Source organism: Leuresthes tenuis, unplaced genomic scaffold (assembly GCF_036924035.1).
Source record: "Leuresthes tenuis unplaced genomic scaffold, fLeuTen1.0.hap1 SCAF_9, whole genome shotgun sequence".
In the NCBI taxonomy this organism is placed as follows: Eukaryota; Metazoa; Chordata; class Actinopteri; order Atheriniformes; family Atherinopsidae; genus Leuresthes; species Leuresthes tenuis.
Window position 1 is genome coordinate 24,654,874 of NW_027325363.1, and position 17,826 is coordinate 24,672,699.

At 40.2% G+C, this 17,826-nt stretch overlaps 3 protein-coding genes across 4 annotated transcripts; 1 reads left to right on the top strand and 2 right to left on the bottom strand.

Moving 5' to 3' along the window:
• Positions 1-323: 323 nt before the first annotated feature.
• Positions 324-7,865, bottom strand: LOC140314650 (histone H3.3A). 2 transcript variants are annotated; one of them, XM_072392972.1, is made up of 4 exons: positions 7,780-7,865; positions 2,918-3,061; positions 2,482-2,635; positions 324-1,778 (listed from the first exon to the last, which is right to left on the bottom strand). In XM_072392972.1, exons 2-4 carry the CDS (start codon positions 3,043-3,045, stop codon positions 1,650-1,652), a joined length of 411 nt encoding a protein of 136 aa, XP_072249073.1. In that variant the 5' UTR covers positions 3,046-3,061; positions 7,780-7,865; the 3' UTR covers positions 324-1,649. The 2 variants fall into 2 exon arrangements, with proteins under 2 accessions (XP_072249073.1, XP_072249072.1); XM_072392971.1 differs by lacking the exon at positions 7,780-7,865 and adding an exon at positions 4,167-4,279.
• On the bottom strand, positions 5,228-7,866 carry LOC140314651 (histone H3.3A). Its single transcript, XM_072392973.1, has 4 exons — positions 7,780-7,866; positions 6,694-6,837; positions 6,170-6,323; positions 5,228-6,077 (listed from the first exon to the last, which is right to left on the bottom strand). Exons 2-4 carry the CDS (start codon positions 6,819-6,821, stop codon positions 5,949-5,951), a joined length of 411 nt encoding a protein of 136 aa, XP_072249074.1. The 5' UTR covers positions 6,822-6,837; positions 7,780-7,866; the 3' UTR covers positions 5,228-5,948.
• A 623-nt stretch (positions 7,867-8,489) lies between these two features.
• On the top strand, positions 8,490-16,223 carry nop53 (NOP53 ribosome biogenesis factor). The gene is made up of 12 exons (XM_072392970.1): positions 8,490-8,719; positions 9,159-9,235; positions 9,342-9,444; positions 11,524-11,726; positions 12,541-12,596; positions 12,701-12,796; positions 13,015-13,116; positions 13,212-13,376; positions 14,730-14,905; positions 15,477-15,543; positions 15,939-16,015; positions 16,126-16,223. Exons 1-12 carry the CDS (start codon positions 8,514-8,516, stop codon positions 16,184-16,186), a joined length of 1,389 nt encoding a protein of 462 aa, XP_072249071.1. The 5' UTR covers positions 8,490-8,513; the 3' UTR covers positions 16,187-16,223.
• Positions 16,224-17,826: the final 1,603 nt, after the last annotated feature.

A 17,826-nucleotide genomic window follows, 5' to 3' on the forward strand; every position in this document is an offset into this window, starting at 1 on the left:
GAATCCCAGCTCGGGCCCTTCTGTGGCTTCTTTCAGAGTATTCTCGCTTCCTCTGAAGCTAGCATTTTAGGAGATTCTGAACTGACCCTAAAAGTGAGTGAGAATGTTTTCAGTTGTCTCGTTTGTGTCTGTGAGGTCATGTGATGGACCAGTGACCCGTCCTGGGTACCTCAACTCTTGCCCAATGGCACCCAGGATAGCTGCCCCCCCCCCCCAAAAGAGGGATCATCTTAAGGTTACCCTTTGTAGATCCAAAGCTGGTCTATTATTCTATTTTCTCGAGACCACACGACTGCGTATTTATGTACTTCTGACACAGAGAATGTGTGTAACATCCATTTATTACCATCTCATATGACAAATCTGGAAATTACAAACATTGTTTAATTGAAACATTATCTTCGACGCTTCAAAACGGAAAAAAAATTGAAAAAAAAAGAATTAAAAATTAAGTTAAAAGGGTGACGAGTGAACCTGAGAAACAGTGTACAGATGATATAATGATCCAGACGGAAAACAACTGAAGCACAGGGGGGACGTATACAGAAAAAAGTATTTGTATTATTAGACCTGTCACACTGATTTATAATACATTTTATTTGAACCCATTACTTTGCTGTTTTTTTTCCTTTTTTTCTAAAAAAAAAAAAAAATCTTTTTTTTCACACTCGTAAGAGTTTTTTGGTTTGAAAGAACAATACAAACCGCTGCGGACCTTTGCTATAAAAAGGTCCTCTATTTAAAAAAGAGCTGCTGCTACAAAAAGTATCCGACACCGTTCTTTAGCTCTTAAGCTTTGGCTTTAAAGAATTAGATGAAACCAATTTGAATACCACATAAACAGGTGAGGTCAAACTCTTCATAAAGTCAAAAATGAGCATCAGTGGAATCAAACTTTGGTGTCAGAACTGATCGTTACATTTCAGTAGAAAAAAATAGCTCATATCTGCTTTTTTTTTGTTCTGCGTTTTAATCTGATTCATCCCCCCATTTCTGTCATCCACAAATAGTTTGAATTAAGAAATAAAAACATCTCACGCTTGAGACTTATTTCAAAGAAAAAAAAACCAAACTACATCATGAATGACAGCAATTATTAATGGTAAGCATAAATGTTGATGGACTGTATGCAAGTTGCTGTGGTGATCAGAGCCAACACTCATGCAGGCATATACAGGGACAGAATATCCATGTTTCCTCTGAGCAGAGGCAGCAGAAGAGGAAGCAGGAAAGTTCTTCTAGCACCCTGCTGCAGAGACCATGGTCCCTCCAGCGGAAAAAATGCCTGTCCTCTTCTACTGTTAGTCCCTCCCAAATCTGCATTGTTATAATCTGTGTTTTTTCCTAATTGTATCCACAAGTCATCGACTCCCACAGAATCAAAAACAGTGCAAACTAGGGAATATGTGCTTGAGGACGTCTCGTCACCAATGAGTTGGTACATGCACAAAAAGAGTACCCTAGAAGTCTGCTGCAGAGAGCACTAAGAAAAACACAACTATACACTTTAATCATAATATAATCAGTTTTCATCTACACACTACTAACACGGGAGGGGGCGGGTGTGGAGCAGAGGGACGGATAGATAGATTGGTGAAGGAAGGAAAGACTAGGTGAAAAGGAGAAAGATTGAGAGGAAGAGAGAGTGTTTAAGCACGCTCTCCACGGATGCGACGTGCCAGCTGGATGTCTTTGGGCATGATGGTGACACGCTTGGCGTGGATGGCGCACAGGTTGGTGTCCTCAAACAGACCCACCAGGTAGGCCTCGCTGGCCTCCTGCAAACAGAAACAGAAGAACAGCGGTGGTCAGACAAAATGATTGATTACTTTCGTCTTTCTTATCCTATCAAAGGCACCTTAGTTTGGACACTTTTTGGCTAATTTGTTCATTTAGCCACAAACACATTTATTGCAAGCCTTAAGAATAGCAACAAGCATTACAAAACACTGCGTTCATCAGACCAGGTTATATCGGCTGAGACTAAATCCCACACCTGGTCGACAGTGAAGCAACGGAAGAGAAAACTGTCACTTGGGGTCTTTCCTGGACTCACATTAAGACTGATGTTGACAAGTTTTCCTTTACATATGTTACTTTTGTTTTGTGGGTCGTGCCTCTGCTGTTATGCCTGTGCCGGGATCCTTCATAGAGTGAGTGGTTTGTTTATGAGTCGTGCTTGCAGTATTGTTTCTAGTGTTATCTTGGTTTTTGTTATGTGACACATATTGCTTCCACCATTTTAGTTTAGAAGTATTTTAAAAATACTGCAGACCTTTTGTATTTTTGAATATATTCACAAAAGTATTTTATAAAACAATCTCATCTTAAATTTAAAATCATTCAGCTATAAAACATCTTTCCCAGTTGAGTCTAAGTCTAGTCTTACTTCAAATACACAACCCTCTCAAAATCTGTGTGGCAACAACTGAAAGTGTCGGTGAAACTGACTCGCAGACTATGACATCCTTTAATGCTGACCTGCAGAGCTCCGATGGCAGCACTCTGGAAACGCAGATCGGTCTTGAAGTCTTGGGCGATCTCTCTCACCAGACGCTGGAAGGGCAGCTTGCGGATCAGCAGCTCGGTGGACTTCTGATAACGACGGATCTCACGCAGAGCCACGGTACCGGGCCTTCATGCAACAAACAGTCTTTTTTTTTAACATCACAAAATGAAACAACGGAGTCTTTTCATATCGACGAGATTGAAGTCAAAGCACACAAACCAGGACACCGTAGCTGGTTTTGGGAGTTTATTTTGCATAGTTTGAGAATCAATTTGTACCTTTCTAAAAAATGCTTTTTTAATACAACCTAAAAAATAAGTACTTCAATTACTTATGATGCAGCATTTCTGTCTGTTCTAAGCAAGGGATGGAAGCGCAAGTTTGAGAGGCTTTTTTGTTTTTTCTTACCTATAACGATGGGGCTTTTTCACACCACCAGTGGAAGGTGCGCTCTTGCGAGCTGCCTTCGTGGCCAGCTGCTTACGTGGGGCTTTGCCTCCAGTGGACTTACGGGCAGTCTGCTTGGTACGAGCCATGGCAACGACAGATCACCTGAAGAGGATACGTGCATGACATGACGTGTAATACACAACAAAAGCCCTCTTCCATGATCAAACTGTATTTCACCTTAAAATTTTCATGTTAAACACTTATAAATTTTTTTTTAAAAAAGACGATAGCGTTTAAACAATTATTGTACAAAATTTACTTTACCAAAGGTTTTAAAATTTTGCCATAACTTCACAACCATGGACAAAATTCTATGTAAATCTACTTTTGATTTCTTATATTCTATTTGTCATTTTGACTCTTTAAATGTGATCAAATGCTTTCAAAGGCAATAATTAAGTGAATGTGGTTGGAAAGTTTGCGTTCTTGCACTACTTGATAACAGTATTTTGTTAGTCTAATAGTTCTACAATTGACATGAATATATTGTTTTGCACGACACCAATAAAATACTGATCATGGCAATATGTGCTACAAAACACATTTAAAACAGGAGTTGGCAACTTTAATTAGGTTCACCTTTCTCTAAGTAAACACACAGCACATTTCCGATTACAACCGGCCTTAAAAAACGTCAATCAAACACAAATGCTGATACTATTGGCTAGTAGACAAAAACGCATGAAAAATAATTATCTCAAAGCCAATCAGCATACCAAGTTTCTAAAGTAGGCGGGCTCTATAGCTGCCTGCCACTATTGCAAGGTCCGCCTCTTTCGTTCTGATGATGGCGGCGGTTTGATGCGCAAACGGGATAAAGACCCAGGGCAGAGGAGCAAACGAGTAGCACATAAACAACTTCTATTTTACAAGTAACCGTTGTTCCAACGTATCGGAAAATAAGAAAACATCACAGAAGACATTTCAAGGAACTCATAAATACACACAGGGGAGCTAAACTGCCCCTAACGGCTGCGTAGAACCGAGCTGAACCGGCGCATAATTTGAAACTGAATTTCCCCTCATCTGAGCGGCTGCAGAGAAGACTGCATTTCACAGCCGCTCCGACAACCATGTCTGTAATTACCCACACGACAAAAATGACAGCTTTTTGCTGCTTAATATCAGCATTGTTATAAAATAATACAACTTAAAAAAATGTTAAGTTTATTTACAAACACAAAATAACCCATTTTAAGAGGCTTACCTTTAGGGAAACTGAGTCGAAATCGTCAGCAATGTTTCGCTTCTCTCTATTTTGTTCTTCGTATCTACAATGGGAAGCGGAGTCCAGCGGGAAAATGGCCGCCGCGTCAATCATGTGTCCCACAATGCATCAGTGCTCACACATCATTTCGGTGAATACAGTTTGACAGATGCTTCTTAACATGTGAATGTTGTCACCGAATGTTTTTGTATACTGTTGTTCTTGAAAAAGAATATATTTTAAAAGATAATAAAAAAGTTTTCCACATGCTTGGCTGACGGGGTCTTGAGTTTTACTGTTTTTTAAAAATGTATTGAACAAGTTGGCAACTCACATTTTTTAATCGGGTAAGTTAACTATAAAGAAACGATCTGCTTCGTGGAGTATTTTCAACTTTTTTTTGTCCATGTTCAAAATAAAAACATGCGTTTAAAGGAAAAGGTGTATTTAAGTTAGGTGTGTGGCTCTTTCGTAGTTTTTCAAAGATCGTTTGTGCGCCGTTATGTGTGAGAGTAAAATTGAAGCAGAAATTAGGAATAAACTGATTTAGACGGATATTTTTCTTCCAGGACAATATTAGACCCTTTTTTTGTTAATTTGTAAATCTAACATTTATGGCTAAAATCTATGTCGTCTGTGGATATGCATTTGTGGATGTTTGACCACTGATATTTCTTATTACAGAGCACTGCTTTCTCGCGTTTGTCTGTCAAGCACCCTGAGTTAATATGTAAAAAAATGTGCTCTACGAATAAAGCCACTGCCATGATTTTGGTTGCATAAATTGGACTCTGGGTTTAAAACAAAGTCTGTGTGAAATGTAAATTTGATCCATTTGTATTCTTAAACTGAATCTACAACTGACATACAAAGTAGAACTTGAGACTTATTACAATTCTTTAGATTTTAGAGTGCATTTGACTTTGGTATTAAGAAGTAAAAAACACGGGCTTCTACCTAATGACAAGTTTGACTAGAAGATGTTTAACAGTGACAACTATATTATTTAACCTCTTGACTCAAGTATCACGTGTTCACCTCACACAGATCTGCACTTACACTTTTTAACCACAAGAATCTTTATTATGGTTGAATGTGAATTTCAGAGTAAAAATATTGTTCTTAAAAATAACTGAAAACATAAATCAAAAGCACATTAGAAAAAAAGGTTATATCAACCTGAGAAAGAAACAAAAAACATCACCAGGACATAATACCGTGGCTGAAAATCAAAACATGATCAACAGGTTTGCTACATATATGCCGCTCATAGTCTCTCAAACCATGCAGTGTCATCATAGCACAATGACGTTTCCAATTGACAAGAATCAAACTTTTGCATTTCGATACACTGAATAGTAACAGTAGAAATACACTATTGTGTTAAAAAAAATCACTACTTTAACAACTAATTTCTATAAAAAAAAAATAAATCAATACTCAATTCATGTATCTGTTCTTAGAGGAAAATCAACCTTAATGCTAATTCCTATACCCATTTCAGATCATTCACTAATCTTGCCCTAATTCTTCGAGGTAACAAGGTACACCTGTGCGTTTACTAATAGGAATTTATGAGTGTATTCTGATTTAAAGTTTGAAAGATACATGCCTCTATGGAATATCTGCTACTAGTAGCACCAAAGCAGACATGATCACACATTTACGGTTATCACACACATATGATACATATATAGAACCTCAAATCAAACTACTAAGAAGAGAGAAAGGAGAGAGAGAGAGAGAAATAAGAGGACAGCATTTCATAACTCAGAAAACATTTTAAGCACGTTCTCCACGGATGCGACGTGCCAGCTGGATGTCTTTGGGCATGATGGTGACACGCTTGGCATGGATGGCGCACAGGTTGGTGTCCTCAAACAGACCCACCAGGTAGGCCTCGCTGGCCTCCTGCAGATAACAGAACAGACCCTTTAAGTATTTGATAGAAAAGTTGAAAATAGTAACAAGCAATAAATCTTCAATAAGCAAGAGCAGCTGACCTGCAGAGCTCCGATGGCAGCACTCTGGAAACGCAGATCGGTTTTGAAGTCCTGGGCGATCTCTCTCACCAGACGCTGGAAGGGCAGCTTGCGGATCAGCAGCTCGGTGGACTTCTGATAACGGCGGATCTCACGCAGAGCCACGGTACCGGGCCTGGAGAAATGAGTGGAGGAACAGGGAATAACAAATGAACATTTCTGGATAACACCACTTAAACCCCAAATTATCCAAGACACTGAGCTTCAATATTCTCAGCTTCACAGACACCAGTAAGGGTTTGGGAGCTTCCACAACACTTGTGTTTTCCTGTTAATTTTTTTTTTTTTACAAAAATTTCAAGCTAAGCTTATCTGCCTAAATAAAAAAGCTAAATCTGGGTTTTATTGAGAGCTGGATGAAAACAGATGAACTCATCTGATTCAGCTGTAACTTCTATACGGCAAATACAACTAAAAGAATAAAATGCGGGGCTCTGCAGCCTCTATCTCGCACAAAAAGAAGCACTATGTGAGATGTGTGTTACCTGTAACGATGGGGCTTCTTCACACCACCAGTGGAAGGGGCACTCTTACGAGCTGCCTTCGTGGCCAGCTGTTTACGTGGGGCTTTGCCTCCAGTAGACTTACGGGCAGTCTGCTTGGTACGAGCCATGGCAGCTACAGATCACCTATAACAAAAAAAAAACAAAAAAAAAAAACTATGTTTGCTTGACATTAATAAGTCTTATTTTGATTGTAACTGCATTTAATGAAATGATTTGAGGAATAATACCACATTTTGCAGTTGTTTATGTTCAAGAATTACATCCGCATAAAGAGTCTAATTTTGCTATTCAGTTACCAAAAAAAAAGGAAATAAATAGCGCACCAAAAGCCTGTTTTTTTAATAACACCCTAGACAACTTATGTAATTGCTATACGGAAAAAGACAGCAAATGTATCCAATCAGAGCAGAGTTCTTTATCGAGTCCACCAATCAGACTCCCGTTACAGGCCTATGGGGCGGGATGTTTTGAATCTTTCGTCCACTCAAAGTCTGACGTTAGTCTAACAAACCCCACCCCTTGCATACTGAACTTGGGTTTGTTCGTTTCTTTTTGATGGGCTCTCCGGTTGTGCACGTGTTTTAATTATTTCCTACAGAATGATGTATTTTAAAGAAAAAACAAGTGACCCCGCCTGCGCCGGCTTCCCTGTATACGCAAACCAACGCAACAAGAGATGATGGCTGGTCGCTGGCTTGAAGAATGTAAACGGGAAGGAAAAATCGTTGTAGCGAACGAAGAGGGTGATAATTAAAGACGACGGAAGAATATAAAAACTGCGGCATTAAAATGGGATTTAATTTTTGAATGTAAGACTAGACTTATCGGAGTATCAATTGGTGAACAATATTTTGTCAGATGGCCCCTCACTTTAGGCGCATTTCCGAGTTAAATTCGAGTAGATCACAAGTGCTGCTCAGGTCCCTGACTCCCCGAGCAGGCAGATAATAGCCCGGCAGCTCTGCGTTTTCTTTTTCACCGAAAATAAAGGCAAATACACTTCTGTTCGAAACAATCGTGACATTAAAGGATAGATTGAAGTTTTATTAAGATAGTAACACCTACCTTTGAAAACTTAGGCAAATAGTTCGGCTTCAAAATAGGAAATTACTCTTCAGTCTCTAAAGCGTTGTTCTCGCAATAAAATGAAGGGAGGAAAAAAAAAAGAAAATGAACATAGGAAACCAAGTCGAGACACGTTTCCCATGATGCAACTGGGTCAAACATATTTCATACATGCGACTGCATGATAAACAACTGCGTGCCCACACTGACGAGCAGCTAGTGCAACAAGTTTTTAGTATTCATTACGAACGCCTTTTAAAATGTATTTTTTATTAGTTTGAAGAATTTTTAGAACTCTTTTTGAAGTCCAATATAATTTACTTAGCGGGCAAAAAGATAAAACTTGCACTATCTGTTTCTCGTAGTAAATGTAGAGGGAAACGGATATTCAGTCCTTAAAGCTTTTATATACGTACATAATTCATATTGAAATATATTTATTTGTGTATCATATCATTCACATTTCACTTAATAACTTAAACATAATAAGAGCCCCCACTGATTTACATTCACGCCCAAATTCATAATATATAAAGTCTGGAGTAAGTAAAAATAATTATCCTGATTTTCTAAAATGTGATGCAATAAAAAAATTACATAATTTATTTCCAAAGGTATTTAATCGTTATTTACACCAAGAGTCCTGCAGGTGGCGCTACCACCGTCTCTCCCACTTTAGAGAAGAAGAAACGTGTTCCTGTTATCATTTTTTTTTAACTCCCTTTTTTTCCAAAATGGCGGCTGCCAGGAGATTGAAACGCGTGGTAGCCTCCCAACGTGGTTTCTTAACTTTAAAGCCTTCTTTAGACCCCGCAGACTTGGTCAGCAGTCGGAGAAAACGCGTAAACAAGAATAAGAAAAAGAACTGGAACAAACACAGCGCCATAAATGACGTGGAAGACTTTTTAGATGACGTCAGGCACCAGGAGAGGACCACAGGGTGAGTACGAGCAGATTAACAGAAGTTTAAATTTCGTCTGAAACGCTTTCTGAATAGTGTCCACCGTCACTTAGAACATCTTCGTTCAAAAAGCAATTTAAAAGTGGTATATTTGAGTGTATTTATTGACCAAGCGCAGTAGATTCGGGTTAAAGCTGATTGTCAGACGCCTGATTAGGTTCATCTGGGGATTAGACTGTACATATTTGTGATGTTTTACATCCGTAAATCCACTTGTTTGCCCCATCGGACTTTGTGACAATCCTGTTCATATGTTTAACTCATATCAAGCACTCGCTAGAATAATCTGTCTTGTACTTTCATTACTACTTATTCAACAGATTAGCCGCCGTTGTGTAACAGTTTTTAAAGAAGGCTTTGGCATATATTTGTGTTTTCAGCTTTAAACCTGACATGATGTGATCTTAATGTATTACAGGGGGCTTCTGTCTGAGAAGTCGGACGACAGTCTGTTTTTTCTGGATGTTGGACAGACAGAGAAAGCCGAACAGAAAGGTAAAAACAATTTCTTGCTACCTATAGCGGTGAAATATTGCAGTCGCTGTTTGTTGTGGCTGTATTCAAGCTTGGTTAAATGCTAATAATCTCCTTTTCTGTGAAGCACCAGAGCCTGTAGCAGGGAAGAAGAGAAAAGGAAAATCATCACGTCCTCTGAGGATAGACCTGATCCTTCAGCATGACTCTCTCGTCCCACCACCCAAAGAGTGAGGCTCAATCATGACACTTTGACCTTTTTCCACACCTGAACCCAAAGCTGTATTTTAGACTGCAGGGACTTTTTCCCAGCAACCGTTACTTATTGGTGCAACAACAAAGGTTTTCTCATTAACCCAACGCTTTGCCTTTTTGGTAATTCATACATGCTGGATAGAGGAGCCTCAGTCGTACGTTGGTGTGTGCTTACACCCATCAGGCCGGCGTAGCAGAATCAGCTGAGCGGAGATAGTGTTGTTGGTTAGAGCACCGTGGTAAGGGATGTTGGCTTGCCCTTAAGCGTAGTTTATGCTTCTCCGTCATTTCGACAGCGAAGCTGAGGTGTCGACATGGACCCCTACGCCAACCTCCAAAAAACTATGTCGCGTTGCAGCGGACTGTAAGGGCTGTGATTGGTCCGCTCGGAACGTAATTTCTGGCAGTTGCTTTTTCCGGTCTTTATGGCTGTACACGGCGAAGAAGCTCATCAAATCGGCCCATTGACATTCAAAAGTATCGAAAGTGCATTTGTTCATCCAGGTCCCTCAATGGGTGAACCAGTGTTGTAAATTCACCCGTTCAGCCTCGACCGGTTTAGTGGTCGTACAGACCACCCCAGCAAACGTCTTCTCTGTTGCCTGCGCTTCAACATTTGCAATATAAGCATTTCTTCTTCAATATTGATGAGCTCCAACTCTAAATACAGCTGCTCCACCTCGGTTGCCATTGTTTAGTGTTTTTAACTGTGACCGGAAGAAAAAGCAAGGATTCGGCTGTAACCCCTGAAACCACACAAACACACATGATGGCATTCCCTCGACGCAGAAGTTCGAATGCTCAATGACACCACGTAACCATGACGTTACGGAGAACCATAAACTAAGCTTTACGCACGGAGCTCGTGTAGCATCATGTGTGACTGCCACCTCTGAACTGTCACACATGATACTAATGTGGAGCAAGGACGCATCAATCCTGGCTTGAAAGGTATATGTGATAGGCCTGCTGATACACCTTTGAGCTGACTGTGAATTTATGTGTAAGTGTTTCTAAGGATGGGCAGGTGCAGTGGAAGACACCATCCTTACCAATGACACTGTTGTCACTGATCTCAAACTGATCCGACTCTGATTGGTGGGAATTATGATTTGAACACTATGAAAAGTGCCCCAGAATCCCCTGGTCAGCTTAAAACCTTTAGCTCCAGGAAAAGTTCTCTGGGCTTTAAAATAACCTATTGACGCTGAGATAAGGGATGAACATAATTATCTTCCTCGGCATTTACTGTGGGTGTGCTGGTAAAAGCTTTTGCTTCATACTCGAATTCTGCTGACCTGCGAGTTGCTTTCCACTTTCCGCTCTTAATGTATTGACATAAAAACACAGATCAAGGGTTATATCCACCATTTCCTGATGTGTTTTGAAAAAAAAATAGAATGCATCAATTTCAACCGCACACTTTTTGCATCAGGTCCGGCCTCCTGTGCTCGAGGAAGATGCTCCTCCCGCCGCTTCCTGCAGCAGCAGTGAACAAAGTTCAGACCAACAGCTCACACTCCCTTCAATTTCAAGAGAATATGCATATTGATTGACCTCTCCCTTACTTATTAGTGTGTACATCATTGCCTTTAGCTTAGACCAAGTACATAATTGTGTTTTATCAGTTTAGTCTGTCCGAAGTTAAACAGTTTGTTCTGTTTGCATTTGAACATTAAGTAGTTTGCTTGTGAAATAATTAAAATCTGTTATGAAAGCAATGTCCACCACCCAGCAGACATCTAAAAAATTGCTCTCTTGCACTTGTTTCCGGATAAACATGACAAAGTTGGGTGTATTGAAAAGATAAGACCGTGTCCTATGATGATCCCATCCTTGCGCTCCCAGTATTTCTTTCATGGAAATGTGAAGACTACACAGAGGAGCTCGGGAGACGGTTGTGTGAACCGTGTCCTGGGATCTGAGGGCTTGGAAACTCGCCACACTGTTGCCCTAAACATTGAGTTCACTTGTCACTTTTTTTGCTTAAACATCTGATCTGATATTAGTCTCCCATCTTCAAATTCTAATCATCTTGTCCGCTTTTATACCAGTGTGCTGTCCTACCAGCAACCAAATGCCAAGAAACTTCGTCGCATTGCCCAGAAGGCTGAGGAGCTGGCAGCCAAAGGCGTGGTGCCACGGAGTCAGAAACGACTGCTGAACAGACGGCCTGTCGACAGGACGGTCAAAAAGGCGGTGGTGGAGGCCAACAACAACCCAGACAGAGATTATTATGACATATGGGGTCAAGAGGGTGAGTAGAGTACGTATGAGTGTGTGTGTGCGCGTATGCTTTCATGTCCATCCGGTGATGATCCCATCCTTGCGCTCACAGTATTTCCTTAATGGGAATGTGAAGACGAACATGGAGCTCAGATGACTGTTGTGTGAATGCTCATCTGGGGTCTGAGGATACACAAGAACAGTATTTATTTACTATTTTCTAAAGCTTGTTTGAAGATGTCAGTTTAGGTAAAGTTCTGTGCAACAGAACATGTGGTCGTTCCAGTGTGCTTTAGCCAAACGGTTGCTGTCAGCAGTATTGGACTCAGTGTTTCAAATATTTGGGTCAGAGGACCCAGGTTGCTTTTGTCCTGTGGTGCTTAAACGTGCCTTAGTAGTGACAAGAAGAGGGGAAGTTTACATTAATTTTTTCAGCTGTAATATTACTATAATGAAAGCATTTAGGCTTATTAGATAAGCTGAATGTTGTTTTTCTATTGAATTGATCAAATGTTCCAGGAAATGAACAGACTCTTACAGGCTGAGATGTTTGTGTGCCCTTCTACATCATTGCCCAGAATCGCCTTTAAGAATGAAATGTTAGATTAAGGGATTGAAAAGACGAGGCCATCCTTTTATTATATATTCCTGGTGCTGTGAATGCGGATCCGCTATATTATGCAGGTCTTCATACTAACACTTGAAGCTTAACAGACTACTCTGATTAGTTTTGTAGCTGTAGAAAAAGTGCGGTTTAGAAAATGTGGCCATGTGCAGTTAATTAAGATTATAATACTTCAAAACAGAATGTGTAAAGCTTTTTAAAAACATCCTTTTGCATACAGTCAAAGACTCGGCTGATCCCTGGTATCTTCAACAGACGGGCAAGAAAGACGTTAAGGTGAGACCAAGTATTTGTTAGATGGGCAAATATGTTTAATTTGAGTGATGTAAGGCACCTTATATGTGTGGTTTTGGAGTTCTAATGTGGCATTATTTGGTCAGCGTCCAGCCAAGCTGAATCAGAAGCCGTCTGTGATCCCGGCCGTGGAAGTGATCGCTCCTGGAGGCTCCTACAATCCAGACTTCATCTCCCACCAGGTAGCCCCCACCTCTGTGACTCTAGATGTAGCTACTGATGCAACATTTTGTAATGTAAAGACAAGGCGTTAGTAATGCTCAACTTTGTTTAATTAATCTTTAACTGGACAGTTTGAGAACCACAGTCTAACTGATTCAAATGGAATTGCCGTTTCTCCCACACTGTCTAAAAAGCTAATTGAAATTGCAGTCACTGGTTATCTCTTTGTGCACAACAGGCTTTGCTTCGGGAGGCCCACGAGGTGGAAGTCAAGAAACAAAAGCAAGAAGCCAAAATAGAGAGACAGGTGGCTGTCAACAAAGAAGACATCGCTACAGAGGTGCAGAATATTAACCCAGTCGTCCATCATCAGCGTCATCTGTGGCTTTTACCATTCTTTTCTAATTCAGTGTGTGTATCTGTGTTCGTTCTCAGGAGACGATCCTCCGTGAGCAGGTAGAAGGTTTGGTAGAGGATGTGAATGACGAAGAAGCGGCAGCTCCTAACGAGGCAGACGAGGAAACGGCTGTGGCAGCCATCGCCGTGGCTGAGAAGAAGACTGAGAGACAGAGAAAAAGAGAGAGAGCAGAAAAAATTAAGGTACGTTCATAATTACTAAAACATCAAGTAATGAATTAAGTTCAGTAGCTCTCACCCTGACTGGCCCAAAAAAAAAAAAGCCCATGCTAATATTTCTGTTGGACCACATTTAGCTGTGATTCCAGCGCACCTTCACTGTGACATCACCTTGATGAGCTTATGCAACGTTGCAGCATTCATTCCCATCAAGAGCTGCATTTATTTGTCACCAAGATATTGTATTGATGAAGGACGTGTTGTACAGTTGCATGAAGTCCTGTGCAACACATCCCACAGAATCTGAATGGGATTAAGGTCTGGACTACGGTGACTAATCATGTGTTTCATCATTTTACTGAACCACTCTTTTACAATCTGAGCCAAATGAATCCTCACATTGCCAACGTGGAATATGTCTGTGCCAAAAGTGAGGAAAAGATATTGATAGTAAACATTCAGATAGTCAGCAGATCTAATTATTTTAGCATTATTTGGCCATTTCAGAGCTTAGCGCTGACTGATCGAAGCAACCCCAGCTCATAATGCTGCCCCCGCAGGCTTGTACAGGAGGTCCTGGGCATGATGGGTGCAGCACTTCATCCTCTGCTCATCTTAACCAGATGCACCAGTCCCTCTCGAACAGGTTAAAACTGGACTCATCAAATCAACCAGAGTCCAATCTTTACGCTCCCAAGCATATTTGAAGCTCATCACTCTGGAGCAGGGTAAAACTGGACTGGACTAAAATGTCTCGTAAAATGAAGCCTTTGTGTGTGGAAACGCTCCAACTTTCTTTGATTTGATTTCGCAAAACGTTTGAAGCGATTTCCGGTCGTGATTATTCAAGATTTTCTTGCTGTGCACTCATTGCCATTGCACTGCACACTGGGATCTCTGATAATGTGTCCCACAGTCTTCACTGAACCTTCCAGCATTGACTGTGCAACCACAGACATCACTTGAAAAATCTATTTATTGAAAAATTTTGATGTGAACGATAAAATCAAGTTGTTTTTTTTTAATTATTTTTTTTAAGTGAAGTTTTTCATTCTGAAATGTGATTTGGCCAGTGTTGTATTGAGAATCAGTCAGATCTCTCGAGAAAAAGACGCATAGATGTCTTTGGAAGAATTTTTATGATCTAATGGAACCTGTCTTATGGGAAAAATAATCGGATTCAAGTCGCAGCGTTGGAGTCCAATATTTAATGTTCTGTTGTTTATATCTTCACATAAGGCACGGAGGGACCTTTTAGATAAAACTACCAAAAAAAGAATTGAGATGGACTGCTTAAAAAGTTGCCATATGGCCATTACCATTAAAGCATTAATCTAAGTGCTCCTCCCTTTTTTTTTTTTTTTAATCCTATTGCAGGAGCAGCGGCGGCTGGCCAGCAGACGGCAGGTCAACCAGAAGCAGCAGCTGTTCCAGCTTCGCTCCATAAAGACCTCCATCAAACAGCAGGAACAGAACACAAAGACCAAACAGATCAAACGCAAGGCCAAGCAGGAGGCTGAGAAAGCTCAGCCCAGACGTCTCGGCAAACTCAAGTACACATCTAACCCTCTTTTTGTACAGCTCTGCTCAATAAATGGATACTGCGGGGATTTAGAGCAGAATGTATGAATTTTGTGTCTTGAGGCTGAGCCAGGATAATATCATCAGGGATATTTATTTATTTAGATTAAGGAGGGGCCTCGGCACGGTCAAAGAAGACACAGATCAACAGTAGTTCTCCTCGTGACAACAAACTGCTCTTTGTATGGAATATTAGAGGAGAAGCCATGACAAACTTCCCAGTGTTATCTTAAACTTGGATTCTACAGGCCATGTAGAAATGTTAATCGGCAACAAAATGATCCATATGTCCAGCAGTGATGAAACCGTTAAAGCACTTTGCTCTGTGAGTTACTCTCTGGTGCCAATTCAGCAGCATGAATGATGATTTCTGCATAAATCCAAATGATTTCAGTGCACTTCATTTCCAACACCTAACGTCTGGAAATGTTAGGATCAAATTTATGAAGCTATGCCTGAAGTCACATCTGCAGGAGATAGTTTCCCAGTGAACAAATGTTTTGATCTTCTTTGTAAATGTTTTCTTTTCTTCCCTTTTTGCAGGTTCCAGGCTCCTGACCTGGAGGTGCAGCTGAGTGACGAGCTGGCTGGTTCCCTACGACAGCTCAAGGTACTTCATCACGAACATTTGTAATTTGTACTTGCTCATCCACCTTGACCCCTCTCTAAGTGAGGGCATGATTGTTTTTTAAAGAGTTTTGCTTGATTCGGTTTGTGTATTACCTTCAGCACCCAGTATTGTCCTATTCTCAGCTTTATCCTGTTCTTTAATACGGGAATGACCCACTTTTTTCTTAATGAATATTTAGTTTAATTGTTAACTGTCCCTTTTTATTTGATCTCCTTTCATTATGTTTTTGTATAATACCTTAATCGGCCTTTGTAGTGTGAAGGGGGATTTAATGATTCTGGTTGGAATGGCCTATTTAGAGCAGAGCGATCTGACGTGGACTTTTCCCGACTTGTCGCTCACCTCTCATTTCTTGTAATGTCATGACTCTGCAGCCAGAGGGCAGCATCCTCAAGGACCGCTTCAAAAGCTTACAGAAGAGGAACCTCATCGAGCCCAGAGAAAGAGCCAAGTAAGGGCCTCCCTTTTACTTTTACATGATGTAACAATCTACTGTATTGTATAGCTTTATAAGGTGTTGGTTGAGAAAAATGTATGTATTCACCTTTCCCTGTCTTTTAGGTTCAAGAGGAGACTGAAGTTGAAGTATGTTGAGAAGAGGGCATTTAAGGAGATCGCATAATAACCTGTAATAATGTTAAATAAAGTCTGACAAATAAGCATTGTTTATGAGTGTTTTGTATCTTCTCTTGTTGTGTCCGTTTAGCACTGTTGATATAATTTCTTACAGGCAATTATAGTTACCTTTTGTGTTATGTAATATGATCCCTATGAAGCTATGGCTATCAAAGGATTTTTTTAGAGTACAACTGAGGCCACGTGTCAGCGTGCCACTACTGTGCTCACACACGAATGAAGAGTCACAGTTCATAAAAGGGTCAGCAGCCATGTGAAAATGTTAATGCAACTTCACGTACAGAAACCTTGTAACATGCATGCTAAAATGTTTTGTTTAAATGTGAACCGTTTGCATTTCAATATCACAAAAACTAGTCATATTTCATAGAACAATCAAGTCGGTATTACAAAGTGACTCACAGCATCCCAGAGACTGATCAGGGGAAAAACTGCATCAATTAAAAAAATAAGATGTATATATTCTTTCTCTCTGTCTTCTTTTGAGTGTTTTAATATTTTCTAAATTACAATTGTTTTTAACGTGAGACAGATGGGCTTGAGGAAGTTGGCATGCGATAACCGATTCCAGCCTGCTGGCTTAAAAGCATAATTGCCTTCGGTGTCCCGCTGGTCTGGTCTCACGGTACCCTGAGCTATGCCAAAGCTTCTTATCCAATAATCAGTGTGAAATTGTAATCTTTTACCCTCGGTCTTAAAGTGCCTCCCCCTGTCTAAATCAGTTGGTTTCTTGTCACTTGACAAAGTACTCTTCACATTCTGGACCACATCCCATTATGGTGTCTTAGCAGTGTTTTTACATCAATTGCCTGTTGATCAATTAACCCGTTGACTCATAAAGCCAGTTTGTCCCCAAGGAACCTCATCCAGGACGTTTTACTGATAGGATTTACTGCAGAATGCATTTAAGCACTTGCTGTAGGTGAGGCTGAAGTGAATCATTTAAGTCTCCAAGCTGCTTGTGTCGGACTGTGATGATATTAGAAATTGTAATGTTGAAGCAAACTTTAGCAGATACAGTGTCGTGGTTAGTGTGTTCACCATATTGACAACTTAGTGGGCTAAATTCCTCCAGTGAGCACTGAGTAAAACATCACCTAATGTCGTTACATTTTGGACTTATGGTCCTAAACCAGGATTACACTTTGTGGGTGACGTTAATCTCTCTACCTTTTAAAGACAATCACAAGTTGTCTCAATACTGAACTTAAGACCACAAGCAATCTGTTCTGATGGGGCTATCCTTCACAACACACCCTTTACCACAACCTTAAGCTTACGCTACTCTTAACATTACCGAACATTGAAGAGTTGATATCATAAAATGACCAAATTTTTTAAATGATAAGCAAGGACATTTCCAGGTTGGCTAATGATCTGCATTTAAATAATCATTGTTATGATTTTTTTTAATATACCATTTTTTTTTAAATACTAATTTTTCAAATACCATCAATACATTTTAACTAACCAATTGACCATATTCAGTTGTATATGTGATGTGAAGCTCCTATAGCAAGAAGCTGGCCCCAATATTGAAACAGACTGAACACATAGCATTGACTAAGTTATGTTAACCAAACAAAATTTTGCGGTTACATGTAAAATTAAACTGCCGCGTTGTTT